The sequence below is a fragment of the Gopherus evgoodei genome, chromosome 4, assembly GCF_007399415.2.
Source record: "Gopherus evgoodei ecotype Sinaloan lineage chromosome 4, rGopEvg1_v1.p, whole genome shotgun sequence".
NCBI classification, from domain to species: Eukaryota; Metazoa; Chordata; order Testudines; family Testudinidae; genus Gopherus; species Gopherus evgoodei.
Window position 1 is genome coordinate 20181879 of NC_044325.1, and position 20068 is coordinate 20201946.

Genomic DNA, 20068 nt, shown 5'->3' on the forward strand with positions numbered 1-20068 from the left:
TGGAACTTCTGTACCATACGTTGAACTCTGTATTGCTTTTCATCAATTTAATGGAATTTTACTTTCTGCTACTAGTTTTTGTATAAAAATAAGTTGAATATAAGTTGCCACCAGATGTGTGTTGCTTACACTTGTCATTAGACAGTCTGATATGAAAGACATCCTTTTCAATACTGACAATACAAGACATGTAATTAAATTAGTTCAAATAAAATTCTAACTAATAAGGCACAAAAGAAATAATAGGAAAGTGCATATATGCATGTTTGCATTAAAATAAGATCTTTCTCACTTGATTAACTAAAGCAAAACAAATATTTCAGCATCTCGCACACATAATATAAAGACTAGTTCCTTGAAGCAAGCTGGTGTGATGCACTTCAACAATATAACTGTCTGGTAACTTCAGGTAATGGAAGCTGAAGTAACAGAAGCTAAAGAAAAATGAAGCAGCAGAAAAAGAATCTCTTGTCCATTATAAAGCATCAAAAATAATGCAAATAAAATCACTTATGTCTGAGATTTCAATAGTAGCCTAAAGGAGCTAGGTACCTAAATTCCTGTGACATTCAAAGGGAGCTAGCTAGGGTGACCAGACAGCAAGTGTAAAAAATCGGGAATGGGGGGGGGGGGGAATAGGAACCTATAAAAGAAAAAGACCCCAAAATCAGGACTGTCCCTATAAAATCAGGACATCTGGTCACCCTAGAGCTAACTTCCTAACTCCCTTGGGCTTCTTTGAAAATCCTAACCTATATCTTTTTAGCATTGCGTAATGGAAGACTAGAGTTTAATAGTTGTATTCACATTGCAGGTGCAGTTGGATCTGTACTCTTACCAGTTTCAGTAGGTGAGGTTTTGGGAACAATTTCTGGCTCAGACTTGTTCCTAGTAGTTTTCCATAGCTGAAAGCCTTTCCTTATATCTACTAATAAGGCATCAGTGACACATGCTTCTGGTCTCACATCTCCTTTTTGAACTATAAAGAATGAGATTATAATACATATCAAAATACTTTGATGCAGTGTGCTCTGAAATCCTGAGAGACAGTTACAGCTAAGGTGCTGTCTGTCATCTGCAGATATGTGATCCTCAATTATATACACAGATACAGAAACCAGATATTGGCTTGAAGGAACTTGTGACAGTCATTTGTGTCAGTAAATCAAAGATTAAGGTCCCAATCCTGCAAAGACTTATGCACTTAATTAACTTTATACAATATGAGTAGTCTCATTGACTCCAATAGAACTACTCACTGAGCAAAATTAAGCATGTGCTTAACTCTCTGCTGGATCAAGGCCTAAGAATCCGGTCAGTACATGCTAATAGGACTTCACCTAATCCATTGCCATCCAATTTTTCCTCTTTAAAACATAAATCTAGTTCATCTACTCAAAAACAACAAACAATCCAAAACACCATTACCATGATTCTAAAATGTCTAGGTGTATACATTGGATGGGAATTTTCAGAGGAGCTTAAAAAAGACAAACCCAGGTTCTGACTTTATCAGAGTTGATAGTCCCCCAGCTTACTTTAATAAAACTCATTGTGAATAGGAATTGCAGCTAAGAATGCACACCAGTGCTGAAGAAGCTAGGCACACAGTTTTCTGCAATAAATATTGAAGAAGAAACTTTAGTCAAGATTTCCAACTCATGTTGGAGTTATCATAGAATCATAGAATAGGGGTAGAAGGGACCTCAGGAGGTCATCTAGTCCACCCCCTGCTCAAAGTAGGACCAATTCCCAACTACATCATCCCAGCCAGGGCTTTGTCAAGCCTGACCTTAAAAACCTCTAAAGAAGGAGATTCTACTCTAAAGAAGGAGATTCTACCACCTTCCCAGGTAACCCATTCCAGTGCTTCACCACCCTCCTAGTGAAAAAAAGTTTTTTCCTAATATCCAACCTAAATTTCCCCCACTGCAACTTGAGACCATTACTCCTTGTTCTGTCCTTGTTCTGTTATACCCATACAGGATAAAATTCACCCTGATGCAGTGGGCCAACACCGCTTGAGTCCTTCTGAAACACAATTTGGAGAGCTTAAATGGTGTAGAGGGCCTTGTGCTGTCTCTCTGCATGGCGGGTAAATTTCACTCAATTTTATATTTAAGTAACTTTCCAATATATTAAATTACTTTTTGCATTTACAGTAAAATGTTGATTATTCTAATTAGTAAGACTATATTAAATATAAGTTTACATTAAATGTACTGTTACATGCTAATGACACAACATATTGGAAATACAGTCTGTCCAATGACAATCTTGGCCCTCTTGTGGTTGGTTATCAACATTTAGATTTTTCTTTAGAAGAAGTTTCTAAAGATCAATAACTGTAATAGATGTTAAAACAAATAGGATTAAAGAAGAATTGAGCTTTTTTTGGTCATGGATTCTTACTCAGAGCTTGTTGAAAAATGAAAAATATTTGTGTGTGAACATCCAATCAAACATTGACATGAATCCCATTCAGCTGTGCTAATACTCCTTTTACATTCAATCTCTGAACAATCAAGTGATCAAATTTTACTGGCACAAACCTTCATGTAAAATGAACTTAAAATATAAATGGAATTTTAAATTTACACATGCACACATTTACACTAAAAATGCATATCACTTAGGTGCATGCTTTTCTTTTAGAACGCAAGTCATCCAGTTCCTTTTCAGCAAAGCATGTGATTCACTTTAAGCATTTGCTGAATCAGAGCCCTAAGGAGGGGGAGGGAAGGGGAAGAGTAATGTGCTTTGCCCAGCACAGCTTAGTTTCAAATATTCCTTAACACAGTCATATCCTACAAAGATGCAAATGAGTGTTAAAAGAAATGCAAAGAAATCAGAAGCCTCCGAACTGAAATTAACCTCTATTTCTGCTAATGCATTGTTTACCATGAGTGATTATTTTCAGCTCTAGCCCTATTATGAAGGGTGTAAGAAAAGAGGTTTGTATATTTTTATCATCCTTGTGTGAAAAGGACTTCAAAATTAGTATTTTTTTTAATTTCTTCCATATCTGATGGAATAAGTATGCCAAGGACTTAGAAAATTAACCAATGCTTTTTTGGTCACAAATCAGATCATCCACATCTATAGAGACATACATTCTCCTTAAAAGTAGCAAATAATTCCAAAATACTTTTGTGAGACTTACTAATATTTCCATATTCTCCTTTTTGCCGCTTAGCTTCCTCCTCTTCAAGCAGTTTCTTTCTTTTCTCTGCCTTTGTAGCTTGTTCCTTCCTTTCTTGGTTTTCCTACATCCAAACATCCAGATAGAATGTGAAATAAAATATCTGAGAGAAAAGTTAACTGGAGAAGAGCTAACGGAGATATTTGCAGTTGTAAGCAAAAGCTATTCCAAACATGCTTCTTCACTTGATACCCACTGCTGTGGCTCAGTCACTGAACTGTTGGGATGAGTGGTAGAATGAAGGCTCTTCACAGTAAACACTGCGTAGGCCTTGCCTACCATGTTTTGAGTCTTGCTATTCAGTAAGATCTTTACTCCCTTCTAAAAATGTATCAGTTTTGCTTACTCACTTTTACACATCGCTAGCTTTTACTTCACTGAGGCCAGCCCATCATTTTAAGGAGAACCCAGGAGATTGGAGCGTCCTTAATTCTTTGTAACAAATAGTGGATTTTTGTATTAGTTTGTTCACCCATTCTCTGCACACCTGCTTGGAGGTGGGGGGAACATAAGCAGGTGAATAGCCCTATTGACTTCTATGCACTGAGATCCAAAGTCTGGGTAGCCCATATATTGGTGTAAAGGGGCCTAGAAGGGAAGGGGAATTCATACTTCCATGCATAGGTGATAAGTTCAAATCACAATCTAGCCTTAATTATTCACAAGTGTAAACCACCTTTAGTGCCTTGATAAATAAATCCCTGAAGGTTTTCATTGTGTTAAACACATCTTGTAATGACAATTTGTTTCGGTCTTCACAGAGGTAGTCCGCAAGTTCTACCTTCTTATTTTCAATGGCAGCAAGCTCCTCCTCCAGTTCCTTCAAACGGTTTATATGGCCCTGAGACATATTTACAATGCAATTTATTGAGGTTAAAAGCAACATGCATCTCAGTTACCCGCAAGTCTCAAGGGGAGGGGCAAAGTAGTTAACAAATCAATGCAATAGCTTTTAAAAAATCAGACAGAACTCTTAGTACTGCTTGCTTTGGAAACACAGCAATTCATGGAAAGTTAAAACTAGTTACAGTATGCTACTTTACTTGTAATTTCATTACTTGTTGTTTTCCTCAAAAGTGTGTAACTATTGAGGAACCTCACCTACCCCAACACATCATGTAGTGTCACTGTCACAACATGACCACTTGGCGTTCTTGGCCAGCATTACATGGCTAAGCAGAAGATTTATGAGGAATATGACTGCCTCCCTGCCCTTAATTAATTTTATCCTGCTTTAAGAGTATCTCTTTGTAATATGACAGACTCTGAAGGATGGTGTGATAGTGATTTACTTACTTTGGAGATGTGCAATACATATATAAGGGTTAGTTTTGTTTAAGATGCACCTACTTTCTAAACATAGGAAGGGCCTGAGCCTGTTATGTTAAGTTAAGGAGAGTTAGATTGGACCCATGATAATCAATGTTTATAAATGCATGCAAAAGAACCTTTCTGTTCTTCAGGAATGTGAACAGTTTTTTCAAGTAAAAAACAAAACAAACCCAAAAAACCACAACACAAATAACTCCTCTGCTTTTCTAGAAGCTGTCATGCCACAGTGGTACATCTGTATACTAGGCTTAATTTTAGCTTTTGCGGGGGATTAAATGGACCAGTGGTTCAACCATTTCCATACTGTGACTGCACATGAACTCTGAAAAAGGGTTCAGGACCCTCTTCCCATCTAGGTTTAAAGGTACACTCCTTCTTCTGACCTGTTTGTGATCTAGAGATATAGGACATCTTGGAAGAGGGAAGCATGAGATGGATCAGACCCATGTCACTTACTTGAATAGATTTTCCATACTGTGCTTTTAAATCATCTATTGATGACATGTTATGCTCAATTTTCAAAAGTTTCTTTAAATGGGCATCTGCCTCTGCCTTCATAACTTCAAAGTTGGTTCTGAAAATTCCACAGGAAGGTAGTAAATCAAGAGGATTGCAAACAATATAATGACTAGGCTGTTTTGTTAACAGAGGAAGGATGGAAAATCCCAATCCTGCAAAAGCATCCCAATGGGTGGACCTCTGTGTTCATGGGGAACCGCAAAAGAATATGTGGCAGCAGTATAGGGGCCCCAACATACCTTCCAGTTTCTGACTATCCCTTCATGGTAGGCAAAGCACTGTATCCACATAACGTGAGGCAGAATTGTTCTCACTGTACATCCAAACGTAAACCGCTAAAGCAGCATTAAAGCCACCCCTCCTTTCAAATTTACAAATGAAAACCTGGATATCTATTTAAATCAACAGGGTTTTTGGTTTGCAAATTTGTTTTGAAAATTCTCACTGAGTGGCTTAACCCCAATACCATTAAATTAATAAACCTATGATGAGCATATTTATACTAACAATACTCATATTTGAGCTTTAGGTAATGGGATATTTATACTTTTACCTTCCAACAGCATTAGCAAGCTACTTCTTCAGAATTTAAGCTAAAGCCAAAATGCTCCCTATTTTCTTAAAATTAATACACTCTTTGCATTTAATCATTTAGCAACTACTTAACTATGTGAGTCCATCTCCAGATTTACAGTTTCTCTCAGTGACTGGCTGCAAGGAAAACATCAGACTCCTAGAATACCACAGAGTTTCTATGAATGCATATAGCATAAATCAGCACTAATTATTATGTTAATTCTGATGTGGCGTTCCCTCAATGACTGTGTTCCTCTTTGGATAAATACTTAGTCACTGGGCAAAAGAGAGAAAGAAAATTACTCTGTAGTCCAATGGCTATGGTCACCTCCCTAAAAGGTGAGACCTGGGTCCAGTCTTTCTTTCATTATTTATCCACAGTGGAATAGCTTTAGCAGGAGGAACTGAGGGAGCCCACCTCAGAATATCCCATAGCTCAGTGGTTCTTGAGAGGTGAGAACCTCCTGTTCACATCCTTTCTCCACTTGTGCCTGAGAAGGGGGAAATGGGACCTGGCTTTTCCATATCCCAGGCAAATGCTCCAACCACTGAGCTACAAAGTTATAAGGCATAGATAGCAGCAGCCCCTCATCCAGACAGATTTTGAATCGGACCCGATCCAGCAGGATGCCTCTGAGCATGCATACTGGTCAGATCAGGCCCTGCATATGACTTATGCAGTCAAATGCCCAGCTTCCACTGGTTTGTGATATCACTCTGGGGGATTAGGCAGTCTGCAGCAGTGCACATGCTCAGAGGCAGAATTATAGGCACCTTGGGAAATCTGACTCTGGAAACGTAGAGCAAGTTTAGGTGTCTACAGGGTTCAAGAGGAGTTTTGTGGATTGCAGTAGAGCCAAAACTGGGACTTGAGTGCCTATGTTCCTGTTTTAGGCACCTAAGCCTGGGGTTTATGTGACTAAGTACTTTTACAATTCCCACATTAAAGATTAAAAAAAAGGTCATACCCTTCTGCCTTTGAAACACATTCAAGGTCATTGGGAAGCTGTAGTAGATCCATGTGGTTTTTTTCAACGTCCTAAAATGTAAGTGAAATTTGTTTATTTTGTATGGTGCATTTCCTTATACATGTGGGCACTGAGACACTTTATTTTAAAAAGTGAGAACTGAGAAAGTATGGTTTACACGTATTGGGGTAAGTTTAACCCTATTATTACTCCACTGACTTGCACAGTCTCATAGTTGTACATACGGGGAGTATCAGTGTATCAGACTCTACTATGTTGTAATCTGATAATTGGTACATATAAGATAAATGCTGCATCTTATAGTGAGTGCTCCATGCTAGATCCTCCACATACCTAACAAGAAACTCTTCTTGAAGCAGATTCTTGGGCAGAGCCAAAATGCATAGAGGTCAAATCAGAGGTGTATGAGTAAAGTTTCCTTTGAATTGCTCTGACCCTAGTGTGTTCCTATAGATGCTCTCCATTTGCACTGTGTTGACAAAGCAACCTGATGACTGTTCTGATTTGCGCTGGTCAATTTCACCTACAAGGGGGCAAAAAATGCAATCCAGGAATGGCATGGAAAAGGAGCATCCTGAAGACATCTTTCTTCTAACAACACCTTCTTTTCCTGCCTTGCCAGCACCAGAGAGAATATGGGCCATACAAGCCTCTGTTCTGGCTCTATGCCACTTGCAGGATCACCTTTCACTGGGGTGATGCTTGCCAGGGCTTGTGGCCAATGTTCACCAGCCATCATGCAATGCAAGAACCTGACCTTCTGTCTCTCACTAATAGAGGACAATTCATTTCATTTGGCAGATTGGCCCTAGCTTGAGAATAGCATGAATGAATGTGCAAAGATAGGAGGAGACGACAAAAGGAGCAGCAAGAAGATATTACATTAAGGAAGCTTTTAGAAAGGGAAATCATGCCTCCCCAATCTATTAGAATTCTTTGAGGGTGTCAACAAGCACGTGGACAAGGGTGATCCATTGGTATAGTGTACTTGGACTTTCAGAAAGCCTTTGTCAAGGTCTCACACCAAAGGGTCTCAAGCAAATTAAGCAATCATGGGATAAGAGGGAAGGTCCTCTCATGGGTCAGTAACTGGTGAAAAGATAGGAAACAAGGGTAGTAATAAATGGTCAGTTTTCAGAAAGTAATTAGCAGGGTCCCTCTCCCCCCCGCCCAAGGACCAGTGCTGTTCAACATATTCATATGGAAGCAACGCCGTTCAACATACTCATAAATGATCTGGGAAAAGAAGTACACAGTGAGGTGGCAAAGTTTCCAGATGATACACAATTACTCAAGATAGTTAAGTCCAAAGCTGACTATGGAGAGTTATCAAGGGATCTCACAAAACTAAGTGACTTGGCAACAAAATTGCAGATGAAATTCAAAGCTGATAAATGCAAAGTAATGCATAGTGGCAAACATAATCCCAACTATACATACAAAATGATGGAATCTAAATGAGCTGTTACCACTCAAGAAAGATCTTGGAGTCATTGTGGTTGATTCTCTGAAAGCATTCACTCGATGTGCAGCAGCAGTCGAAAAAGCTAACAATGTTGGAAACCATTAAGAAAGGGATAGAAAATAAGATCATAAAACCACTATATAAATCTATGATACACCCACACCTTGAATATTGTGGGTTGTTCTGGTCACCCTATCTCAAAAAAGATATTGGAATTGGAATACAGAGAAGGGCAACAAAAATTATTAAGGGCATGGTACAGAGGGCATATGAAGAGAGGTTAAAAACCTGGGATTGTTCAGATAAAAAAAAAAGGAGATGACTAAGGGCAGTGGCACATAAGCCAATTGGGTGGGGCCCCAGAAAAATGGGAGACCCCACACTCTGACAGCTCCAACCGCCCAGCGCTTCTGCCAGAGAGCAGGATTGAGACACGGGGGCTTGCCTCACTCCACCTGCCCAGTGCTCCAGCCGGGGAGTGGGACACGGGGCTTGCCCCACTCCACCTATCCAGCACTCGTGCAAGCCCTCGCAGCCTAGCAGGAGCCCAGGGGGACTGCAAGCAGAAAAGGTGAGGAGGGGCCCCCACTTCTTCTGGTCCAGGGGCCACACAAAACCCTAATCTGCCCCGACTAAGGGGCAATATTTTAGAGGTCTACGAAATAATGAATGGGTGGAGAAGGTGACTAGAGAATTGTTATTAACCCCTTCACATGAGAACCAGGGGTCATCTAATGAAATTAATAGGCAGCAGGTTTAAAACAAACAAGGAAGTTCTTCGTCACACAACGCCCAGCCAGCCTGTAGAACTCATTGCCAGAGGATGTTGTGAAGGCCAAAAATGTAAGTGGGTTCAAAAAAGGTAAGTTCATGAAGGATGGGTCCATCAATGGCTATTAGCCAATATGGTCAGGGATTCAACCTCATGTTCCAATATGTCCCCAAGCCTCTGACTACCAGAAGCTAGCACTGGATGCCAGAGGCCGGATCACTTGATAAATTCCCGTTCTGTTCATTCTCTCTGAAGTATCTGGCACTGGCCACTGTCGTACAACAGCATTCTAGGCTAGGTGGACCATTGGTCTGACTCAATATGGCCATTTATATGTTAAGTCAAGAATAGGACCTTGGTATAATTTAGGTGGTACTGTATATGGATCTGATCCTGTCCTCATTGAGATCAATGGCAAAGCTCCCATTGTCAACAACAGGTATAGGAGCAGATCTTAAAATGTAAGTAAGGTACATTTTTAATTAGAGCACATTAACATTAGCTGATTGTACATCTGGAAATATATTACTTGCAAGACTAACTTCCCAATAAGAAACTGCAGTGGTACCTCCAAAATATGGTGGAGCAGAGTAATAGGAGTTTGGTTCGCTTTGGTTTCAGTTAGTTTGAGCAAAGTGTTAATTTTAAAACCACCAGCATCTCCAGTGTGACGCCCCTAAAAGATAAATAAAGTAAAATAAAATCCTTGTTTCAGCTTAAAATAAAGCTCCATTATTCAATTTTTGTTATTTTTATTTTATACATACACAGGAGACTGGATTGCAATTATATTTTGCCATCTATAAAAATGTAATGATTTTAAAAAGCATTACTTACATAGTTCAGAAAGTTTCCAACTTTAAGAATCAACTGACAGAAAATGGGCAGCCGGTAACTGGTAAGAAGTGCTAAAAACATTAAAATGGATGGTTTAAATAAATTCAATGAAGGACTTTGAAATTGGATTTTCCTGATGTTTAAACAGGGCTTGCACAAAGGCTTTTCTCAGATTATGCAGGGCCAGTATTTTTATGGCTTTGGAAACATGCCAGGCATAGGATTCGTTTGTCCCAGTGCAAAAAGAAGCAGGAATAAATAAGTTGAACAAAAGTGGCCCAAGTTGGCTTGGACTGTATAGTTGCGTGGAAAGTTGAGCTTCCCTTTAAGTTAAGAATATATCTGTGTTTAAATTGATTAATAGGAGGAAGAACTGCTTGAACAATTTCTGAAGTGCATCAAACCAAAAGGGTCAACATCAGGTGTTTTTCTGTGCATGTTCCCAATGGTTAAAAAAAGTGATAGTTTTTGCACACACAAAAAATGAGCCTATATTAAAACAAAGAACAAATGGTCTAGATACAGAATTTGGGACCTTCTCCCTCTCTAGTGGAAATCTTTGATAGGAGTTAGCACACCTGTATTTTACTCACAATCTGTTAGAAGCATTCCCCCATTCTGTGTGTTCCATCTCACAGCTGAACTGTACAAATTGCAGTTCTGCATTATTCCAGAAATGGGAATCTGTGGCTAGCGCTCCCACAGAGCTTCCTGTTCGATAATAAGAGACTCATTTGGCCTAGGTGCCATTTCATTTCAACTAATGGTGAGTTTTCACTTGGCTTTTAGCACAAAACACGGATACAGTTGCATCTCACTTACTTTCACAGGCTCTCCTGACCATTTGTGCTTCAGGCCATAGCAAATCCAACAGACCGCTTGTCTCTTCACATAACAGCATACATTCAATTCGCAACTGGTAGCTAAAAGAGAAAGTCAATGCAAGAAATACAGACGTGCTTAGCTGAAGCATATCTAGCATGACAACAACACATTGCTGAACTAAGACCAGAGCAAGGGTTATCTTGTTCTCTTAATGTCACCATGTGAGATATTTCCCTCATTGGATTAGATTACAAATAAATCAAACAAATAAATCAAAGGTTTTAGACATTTAGACAAGTGTTCTATAAACAATTAGCATGCCCCCTCCCACCAGAACACCCACATAGGCAAGAGCATATTGCAACCTATGCAAGAAAAACACATCATAGCAGTTATGGTAATAAAATAATACCACCTAGCACTTCCCATCAGTAGATCTCAAAGTGCTTTACAAATGGGGAAACTGAAGCATAGGGAGGTGAAATGCCTGCTGGGTGAACTTGGGCAAGTCAAGTGGCAGATCTCGGAACAGAACCCATGTTTCCTGAGTCCCAATCCACTAAACCACACTGCTTCCTGTTATACAGCTTTGTCCGGGGTTTGTGCTTCTCCTCTTAAATGAGAGGCAGTATTTGCCAGCATGGAAATCCTGAATCCTTCTCAGTGATCCACAGTAATGTGTACAAATGTTGGAATAGCCAAGAACACATTTAAAAAGGGTTATTTTAAAGCAATAAATGCAGTTTGAGACTGATATAAACTACGTTTCTACAGCATTTTGCAGAATGTTAAAAACAGTCTCTCTGTGAATGAAGAATAGTCAAACCTTCAGATTTTTTGTAGAACACCTCTACAATTTACAATATCACAACGTTCTCATAAATAGTACAAAGATGACTGTACGTCTGCCAGTCTGCCCAGTTAATTCAGGAAGGCTGCTCCTCTGGTCAAACACTGCCTGGCACACACATAATCCAGTATTTAATGTATATTATGAGACCCTTGACAGTGGCTGGTGCACAGAAGAGAGGAGTTGACTACAGCTGCAAATAGAGGAGTTGTTACTTAAGGTGAAGCAGGAGGGGCACATGCTTCTGGTGTTGTGGGCTTAGTCCCCAGGGACAATCCATGTTGATAGTTCTCTCTCTCTCTCACACACACAACACAGGTTGAAATCAATGATTTCCCTTACCTAGCAATCCCAAGTAGGAGGAGATAAAATTGGTCTGCATTTGCTAGTTTTGCTTTTTCTTTGCAGGATTTCAGGTTCTCTATCTAACAAGGAAATAAATCCGTTAACACTAATAACTGCATTTGATAATTGCATTCCATACTCACAGAGCCCACTTTTCAAAGTGACTGCCTAATGCTGCACATATCAATGAGTATTTCAATGGACAAGGTGGGCAACTGGGCATGCAAGGACCATTTTGTGAGTGCAAATTCATAGATGGTCTCTGCTCTAAAGAGCTTACACCATCCTTTTGTTCTGTGTTTGTATGGCACCCAGCACAATGGGGTCCTGGTCCATGACTGGGGGGTCTGAGGATCTATCACTGGACAAATGAATATTAATATACACCCAAGTTAGGCAGTCACTTCTGAACTTAAAGTCGCTCTGGAAATATGTCTTCTTTAGAGAAGCATATATATGTTAACACAGTGGTTTTTAACCTGCAGTCCATGAACCCCTGGGGGTCTGCAGACTATTTCTAAGGGGTCATTACCAAAGAACAAAAGTTTTCAACCTGTGGTCCGCAGACCACAGTCTAAGATTTCCAAAGGGGTCTGCACCTCCATTCAAAAATTTTTAGGGGTCTGCAAATGAAAAGAGGTTGCAAACCACAGTGCTAACATATTTTAACATTAGACTATCACCAAGGCTGACTCCAGCCAAAAAAAAACAAAAGCTGCGAGCGTGATCTGCGGCAGTTCAGCAGGAGGTCCTTCGTTCTGAGTGGGAGCGGGAGCGAGGCACCCTGCCACCGAATAGCTGGACGTGCCACCCCTCTCTGGAGTGGCCGCCCCAAGCACCTGCTTGCTAAGCTGGTGCTTAGAGCCGGCCCTGACTATCACTCAGCCAATTTAAAAGGACAACTGTGCTAAACCCAGTGTTTTAAATGATATCCACTCTGAATCTCCCAATGTGCTGTTCGCTAATCTTTGTCTCAGAGCCAGATCCTGCAATCAGCTCCAGATAGGAAGACACATTACCTTTTAGAGCACCCTTGGATCCAGTTGCAGGATCTGTCCCGTACAATGTGAGATCTTAAGAGCTGGGACTGTGACTTCGTCTGTATTTTATACAGAACCAAGCACACTGTAGATGTGTAAGAATTAATAAGTAGTATCAATACCTCATGCTTCTCAGGCAGTAGCTTCATTAGCTGCTTCAGAGTGTCAGCATCAAACTTGGCCCTGTCCCCTTTCTCAATCATGTCAGCAACCTCCTCAGTCGAGCTGCAGGAAAGACTTAAAAGCTACAGTAGAACTAGGAGTAACATGCCAAAAATAAAAGGAACCGGTTCTGCAGCTAACATTGTATCACTAATGGATCAAGGTCAAATGGACATTATGGCTTTTCCCCTCTACTGCGCTTACCTTGCTTTTAGTTCTAGGATCATAGGTGTGCTAGAAAAATAGGATGATACTAAGAGGGAAACTGTCAAGATAGGTTCTTGGTACATTCCTGCTTAGATGATTAAAACAGGAAGAATTTTAGAAGCCTAATGTATTTGTCACTGTTTGTTTATGTTTCTTGGCAACATTTTGAACTTCACTTGGCTTGCACGCTGAACCTAGAGGGCTCCATTTTGTTGAGTTTCCAGTATCATAGGAAAAGATTCTCACTCCGCCAGCTTCCTCCTCTCCTTTCTCCCCCGCCACCTTTCAGAGAAGTCAAAGCAAAACACAACTCTCCTTCTGCTTTAATGAAGACATTTCACTAGTTTGGGATAGGCCCAAACCAGAACGTTTTATGCGAACCCCCTCTTGACCTCTCCCTGCTGTCCCAAACTTGGTGAAACAAGATACATTTGACTTGAATCCAAAAAATTCTGGAGTTGGTTCTGCAAAACCACAGCTACTATACTAACCAAGCTGAGAGCAGAAGAGGTCACGCTTACATGGATCTCGTCACTCACAAACGGAAGAGCAGGCTCAGCTAGCTCTGCAACACCATTCCAACCTCTCTTTGATCCCACGTGGGCCACTCTCTACATTTAGGGTCCATGCAGAGGGAGGAAGCAGTGACTGGATGGGCTGCATGCCATTCTTTCCACCCTCCTGCCCCTACATCACACACAGAGCGCAGCATTTATACTAAGTTAATACAGGCTGGGGCTGAGTTATCTTTTCCGGGACATTCCCTCCATGGTACTGATTTCCTCTTAAAGGTGAGTCCTGGAGTAATCATGGCCCGGTAGGAATACATTGCAGTGTGGCTCCAGTGGAGATGTCCTGTTACATGGTGGGTATGTGTGTGTGTGGGGAGAAAGTGCACCTTCACCATGTGATCATGTGGGGAAATCTCTGCGGAAGAGATTTGGTCAAGGACCTGCAGCGATCTTCTTCCTTCACAGCATCCCATGGGCTAATTCAGCCCATGATTTTGATAACATTCTACTATTAACTAGTAGGGTACTTTCCTCTTGAAAGAAAAGATGACTCAAGACTGACTATGTTTTGGGTCTAAATCACTTGAAGTGTTTCTTTAAATTATTGAATGGATTTAGAACTTCCAGTCAGGAATCTCCATGCACATTTGATGTCAGCAACTAACATTTATGTCACTAATGCCCAGCAGATGCACCAATCTGAAAGATTCGTTTGTTATTCTGTATGAATATTCCCTGTCTGGATGCTTAGCCCATTCACCCTTAGGTCCTACAGCACAATCCTGGACTTGGTCGAGGAATATATTGCCAAACATGTTACTGTTTTAAAAAAAACACCATCACATTTTGACTCACTATTAAAGGTATTTTAGGGGATCTAAAATATTTCTGTTGAATTGATTTGCATGCCATGGTTGTATTTTATTCTGACAATGAGGTACTCTTCAAATCTTACCATTTAAATTGCTTCAAAAATATGTTCAAGAGGAGGCTTTTCTTCATCTCTATAAATGTGATCTGTGTCAAAAAACGCAATCAGATGAGAAGAAACGTTTCCCTTGATTTTAATAAAATATAGGCAAAGGACTTTTTTATTTTAGCGTATCTGGTTTATATTACTTACATGGCACTTTTCATAAGTTAAGCTCAAAGCAATTCACAAAGGAGTGCAAGTATAATCTCCTGCTTCCAGCTAGAGAAATTGAGGCACAGAAAGGAGAAGCCATTTGTCCAAAGACTGTAAGGGGGCAGAGTACCCCGGCATGCCTGACTCCCAGCCAGTACCCACCCACAAGACTGCACCTAACCTTCATCGGCACTAATGAAATATTGTTTACTGTAATACTGTCTATCATATGCGTTAAAAGCATATGCCATATGCTATCAAAGGCACGGGGAGGGAATATATCCCTAGCATCTTACTGCGTTATGAAAGGCTAATAAGAATAAAGAGTCAACTATGGTATAAAAACACAGGAGACAACTAAAAATAAAAGTCTTTCATTTTAGGTGGGTGTGATGGAGTAGGGGCTGTCTGTGTGGGGAATGGGAGAGCAGGGGAGGACTTTAGGGGATGGATGGTACTGGAGCCTGTAACCTGAGCTTGGTAAGGGAGGGGAAAGGTCAACACCTTTGCCCAGGAAGGGGGACAAAGGAAGGGAGTGGCAGGAGGGAAGCAGTTTTGAGTTTGGGCTTGGGGCTGTGTGGGCGAAATTCAGGGTATCCTAGCTAGGATCCAAGCACCCTGAAAGCCCAGAAGGACTCGATGGAGGGGTCCTGACTGTGCCTGCAAGCTCTGCTGTAACCTGTGTTCCTGTTGTCCAATAAACCTGTTTTACTGGCTGGCCAAGAGTCACTGTGGGTCCCAGGAAGAGGGGTGCAGGACTGGACTCTCCACACTCCGTGACAGTGGGCCATTTCCATGATCTTTGCCATAGCCAGAAGTGAGACATGCCCAAGTACCTCTTTTGGTTCCTTTATTCTGGCTACTACTGTCTCCTTGGGGCTTGTTTGTGAAACACAGAAGAGTTGCTCTATGCTTGTGTAATCAGGTTCTATAACTTCATCGCTGCTGCTGGTCACTGAAGCCCACATGGAGTGACTTTCTGAGAAAGATAAGGTAATAAGACTGGCTACAGAGACATCTGAAAACTCAGCACATCAAGTTCAAAGCAATACTACTTACTAAAAGGGAAACACTGGGAAATTATTTAAGAGCAGCAGTTCCCACAGACAATATCCCAAAAGTTTGAAGGATAATTAGATCAGGAAAACTACAGCCATTTGTAATTAAATGAACTGAAGACAGCAGCTGAGCTAAATGGATTCTACTAACTTCTGTTTGCTCTAGCTGATTGGCTAAATATTGCAGAGTAGCAATATGCACACACAGGACTTTGAGCTCAAATTAGGTTAACATCTCTGCCTAAAATACTTAAGGACTCCCAAGGCTGCATAAACTCTCCTGGAAATGGGCTTGTGACTGATGTTTTCTGGCAGCGCAAGATCTGTTTTGCTGCTTCCATCAAAAATAATAATGTCAGAACAAAAAAACAATGCCACATACTGGTGAAGTTCATTGCCAAAACATTATTGTGCTCTCTAAATGAATTTGTAGACACTTCTATGCAAAAATCTTTAAAAACATTAAATTAGTAAAGTCTCTATAGCCCTCTGTAATAACCTCATTTTATGGAAGAGAAACTGAGGCAGAGAGAGAGAGAGAGAGGTTGAGTGACATATCAAAGGCCTCACTTAGCAGAGCTGGAAACAGAACACAGATGTTATGACTCTCAATCCTGTGCTTCATCCCCAAGGCCCTCTGACTCAAGCAAATATTTCTTCTAACTAAAAGCCCAGTTTCTCAAGCCCCACTATGCAGTGCGATGCTTTGGGGGGTACGGACAACACAACTCAGAGTAGGTATAAGGAACTACCCACTTGGAGCAGCTTGCAGTGATCAGGGCCTAACCTTTGGTGGTGATGTTTTTCTTAAAGCTATAAAGTCATTAAATGAATGCAGTGTTACAAGCACCTACCTCTCACCACATCCCAGGGAAGCTTCTGCCAGTCAAATGGCTTCATTCGTAATGTTGGTGTCTTTGCCTTCTTAGGACAAGGCTCGCTTTCATGTCCAGAAGAAGCACCATTAGGTGCAGCATTACTGCATATTGGAGGATAAGAGGGTGGCATAGGTACCATATTTTGCCCAATACAAGGCCACAGAGGGGGTGGTGGGGGCAGTGGTGATGGTGGCAGAGCAGGAAGTAAAGACACACACTGCCTTGGCAGTGCTGAACAGGCTGGTAGCAGGGAAGATGGAGAGTTCTCTGAAGTTCTTAGTGGCTGCCGTGAAAGGGTTAGAGTTTCAGGAGGGCAGATAGTTGTAGCAGTGCACTGATCTGCACTGAGGGACTCCTCTTCTAAGTCCATGTCAACCTGAATACACTTGTTCACTTTTTGAACCAATCTCTTTTGTGCCAACTTGTTACTATTTGGACATTTCTTGTGTGCTGGAAGTCTCTCCATGGCTTCCTCAATATTGTTTTCCTCTTCTACAAAATAATACGGCCTATGGATTAGCGAGGTTCTCCAGTACTGACTAGTGCAAAAGTCCATATGGAAATACAAAAGGAGCAGGCCTTACTTGAAATATTTCACCTGTTGATGTTTAAATCTGCTTTGCATGAATAAATTCGATTTTAAACCTGGTTTTAACATGTCCATGTCAGGGAGTAATCCAGCATCAATGAGAGCAAAGCCCAGACCACAAACCTATGTGCTGCCTCCACTGTACCCCCTCATCCCTTGCATTGTAACTTTAAAACAGCAAGAAGCAGGTACTAGCTAATGGGAAACAATCATTCTACTTCCCTTGTTGCTCTCTTTCCCTATAACTTATCCATTCATTGGGCTGTTTCACCTACTTCAAGGACTGAGAGGAAGTCAGTGCAGATGCTTCCCCCAGTCATTCACCTGTGAGGGAAAAGACCAAACAGAAATGTGACGTAAGCCACACCTAGAATGAGTCACCCAGGCCTGAGATCCAAGGATCCTAACTATTGCCAGTGAAATTACTTAGACTTCAGAAATGAGAGGCCCCTGAAAGAAGCTGCAGGTAATATGAGTAAATAGTCTACACCTGGTGATAGCCCACAGTTATGTGGTTGGGCTGGCTCATTGCCCTAGAAGCCTACATATGGCATAAGTAAATTGCAGATGAGTTTGAAAATTAGCCAATTATTCTTATTTTTTGTTTTCTCTCTCAGCCAATTTTTAATCCATGGTAGATCTTTACCTTTCACACTGCAATTGTTTAGTTTCCTTCATAGCCTCTTGCAAAGGATCCCCTCAAAGGCTTTTTGAAAGTTCAGCTGAATCATATCCAGTGATTCTCCCTCATTCACTGCTCTATGGATTCTCCCAGAGAATGTTAACAGGTTGGAGAGGCAGACTTCTTTCTCCTTTATAGTAGCCATGCTGATACAACCACATCACAACACATTCCTCAGTGTTTCAAAGAGGTGGTTGTATCAGCATGTCTTAAAAATTAGAACTGTCAACAGGCCAGAAAACATTAGTTTCCTACCCTCAGTGAAGTCATTAGTTAATTAGCAACACAGTGACTAAGGTTGGAGAAATGAACAAGGCTAATGCAGCTTTAAACAGGGGTCTCAATCCAGAAAACTCTCATACACATACCTATCTTTATACAAGTGAGTAGTCCGATTGAATTCAATGGGATTTCTCACAGGCATAAGTGTTTGCAAGCTCAGGTTCAAATTCTGAATGCCTGGTCAAATGAAGTCCCTTTGAACTTTCCCCCCATATTTTATTGGAAGTGTGGAATGAATGGGAAGATGACCAGAAGGATCTCTTGCTGGCAAGACAATTGCAAGGAAGAACCTGATATAGGAGCTAGATTGGAGAAGTTGCAGAGATGGACAAATTGAAAGAGATTTCAGGGAAACCAACAGCCCTTTGTGCCTACATGGATCCTAATAGAGCTAATAGAGGAGGTATCTGAGCCTCTAGCTATTATTTTTGGAAAATTATGGGAGACAGGAGAGATTCCAGAAGACTGGAAAAGGGCAAATATAGTGCCCATCTATAAAAAGGGAAATAAAAACAACCCAGGAAACTACAGACCAGTTAGTTTAACTTCTGTGCCAGGGAAGATAATGGAGCAAGTAATTAAGGAAATCATCTGCAAACACTTGGAAGGTGGTAAGGTGATAGGGAATAATCAGCATGGATTTGTAAAGAACAAATCATGTCAAAGCAATCTGATGGCTTTCTTTGATAGGATATCAAGCCTTGTAGATAAGGGAGAAGCTGTGGATGTGGTATACCTAGACATTAGTAAGGCATTTGGTATGGTCTTGCATGATATTCTTATCAATAAACTAAGCAAATACAACTTAGATGGGGCTACTATAAGGTGGGTGCATAACTGGCTGGATAACTGTACTTTGAGAGTAGTTATTAATGGTTTCCAATCCTGCTGGAAAGGTATAACAAGTGGGGTTCCACAGGGGTCTGTTTTGGGACCGGCTCTGTTCAATATCTTCATCAATGACTTAGATATTGGCATAGAAAGTATGCTTATTAAGGTGATACCAAACTGGGAGGGATTGCAACTGCTTTGGAGGATAGCTCAAAATGATCTGGACAAATTGGAGAAATGGTCTGAGGTAAACAGGATGAAGTTTAATAAAGACAAATGCAAAGTGCTTCACTTAGGAAAGAACAATCAGTTTCATACATGCAAAATGGGAAGATACTGTCTAGGAAGGAGTACGGCAGAAAGGGATCTAGGGGTTGTAGTGGACCACAAGCTAAATAAGAGTCAACAGTGTGATGCTGTTGCAAAGAAAGCAAACATGATTCTGGGGTGCATTAACAGCTGTGTTGTGAGCAAGACACAAGAAGTTGTTCTTCCACTCTGCTATGTGCTGGTTAGGCCTCAACTGGAATATTGTGTCCAGTTCTGGGCACCGCATTTCAAGAAAGATGTGGAGAAATTGGAGAGGGTCCAGAGAAGAGCAACAAGAATGATTAGAGGTCTTGAGAACATGACCTATGAAGGAAGGCTGAAAGAATTGGGTTTGTTTAGTTTGGAAAAGAGAAGACTGAGAGGGCACATGATAGCTGTTTTCAGGTATCTAAAAGGGTGTCATAAGGAGGAGGGAGAAAAATTGTTCATCTTAGTCTCTAAGGATAGAACAAGAAGCAATGGGTTTAAATTGCAGCAAGGGAGATTTAGGTTGGACATTAGGAAAAAGTTCTTAACTGTCAGGGTAGTTAAACACTGGAATAGATTGCCTAGGGAGGTTGTGGAATCTCCATCTCTGGAGATATTTAAGAGTAGGTTAGATAAATGTCTTTTAGGGATGGTCTAGACAGTATTTGGTCCTGCCATGAGGGCAGGGGACT

At 40.9% G+C, this 20068-nt stretch overlaps 1 protein-coding gene across 1 annotated transcript; it reads right to left on the bottom strand.

Annotated features, from left to right (window-relative positions):
* Positions 1-405: 405 nt before the first annotated feature.
* On the bottom strand, positions 406-17251 carry LOC115650025 (inverted formin-2-like). The gene is made up of 14 exons (XM_030559356.1): positions 16672-17251; positions 15596-15738; positions 14589-14650; positions 12875-12977; positions 11710-11792; positions 10515-10615; positions 9693-9763; positions 9424-9531; positions 6598-6668; positions 4991-5108; positions 3879-4043; positions 3164-3266; positions 839-979; positions 406-434 (listed from the first exon to the last, which is right to left on the bottom strand). Exons 1-14 carry the CDS (start codon positions 17249-17251, stop codon positions 406-408), a joined length of 1878 nt encoding a protein of 625 aa, XP_030415216.1.
* Between the last annotated feature and the right edge of the window lie 2817 nt (positions 17252-20068).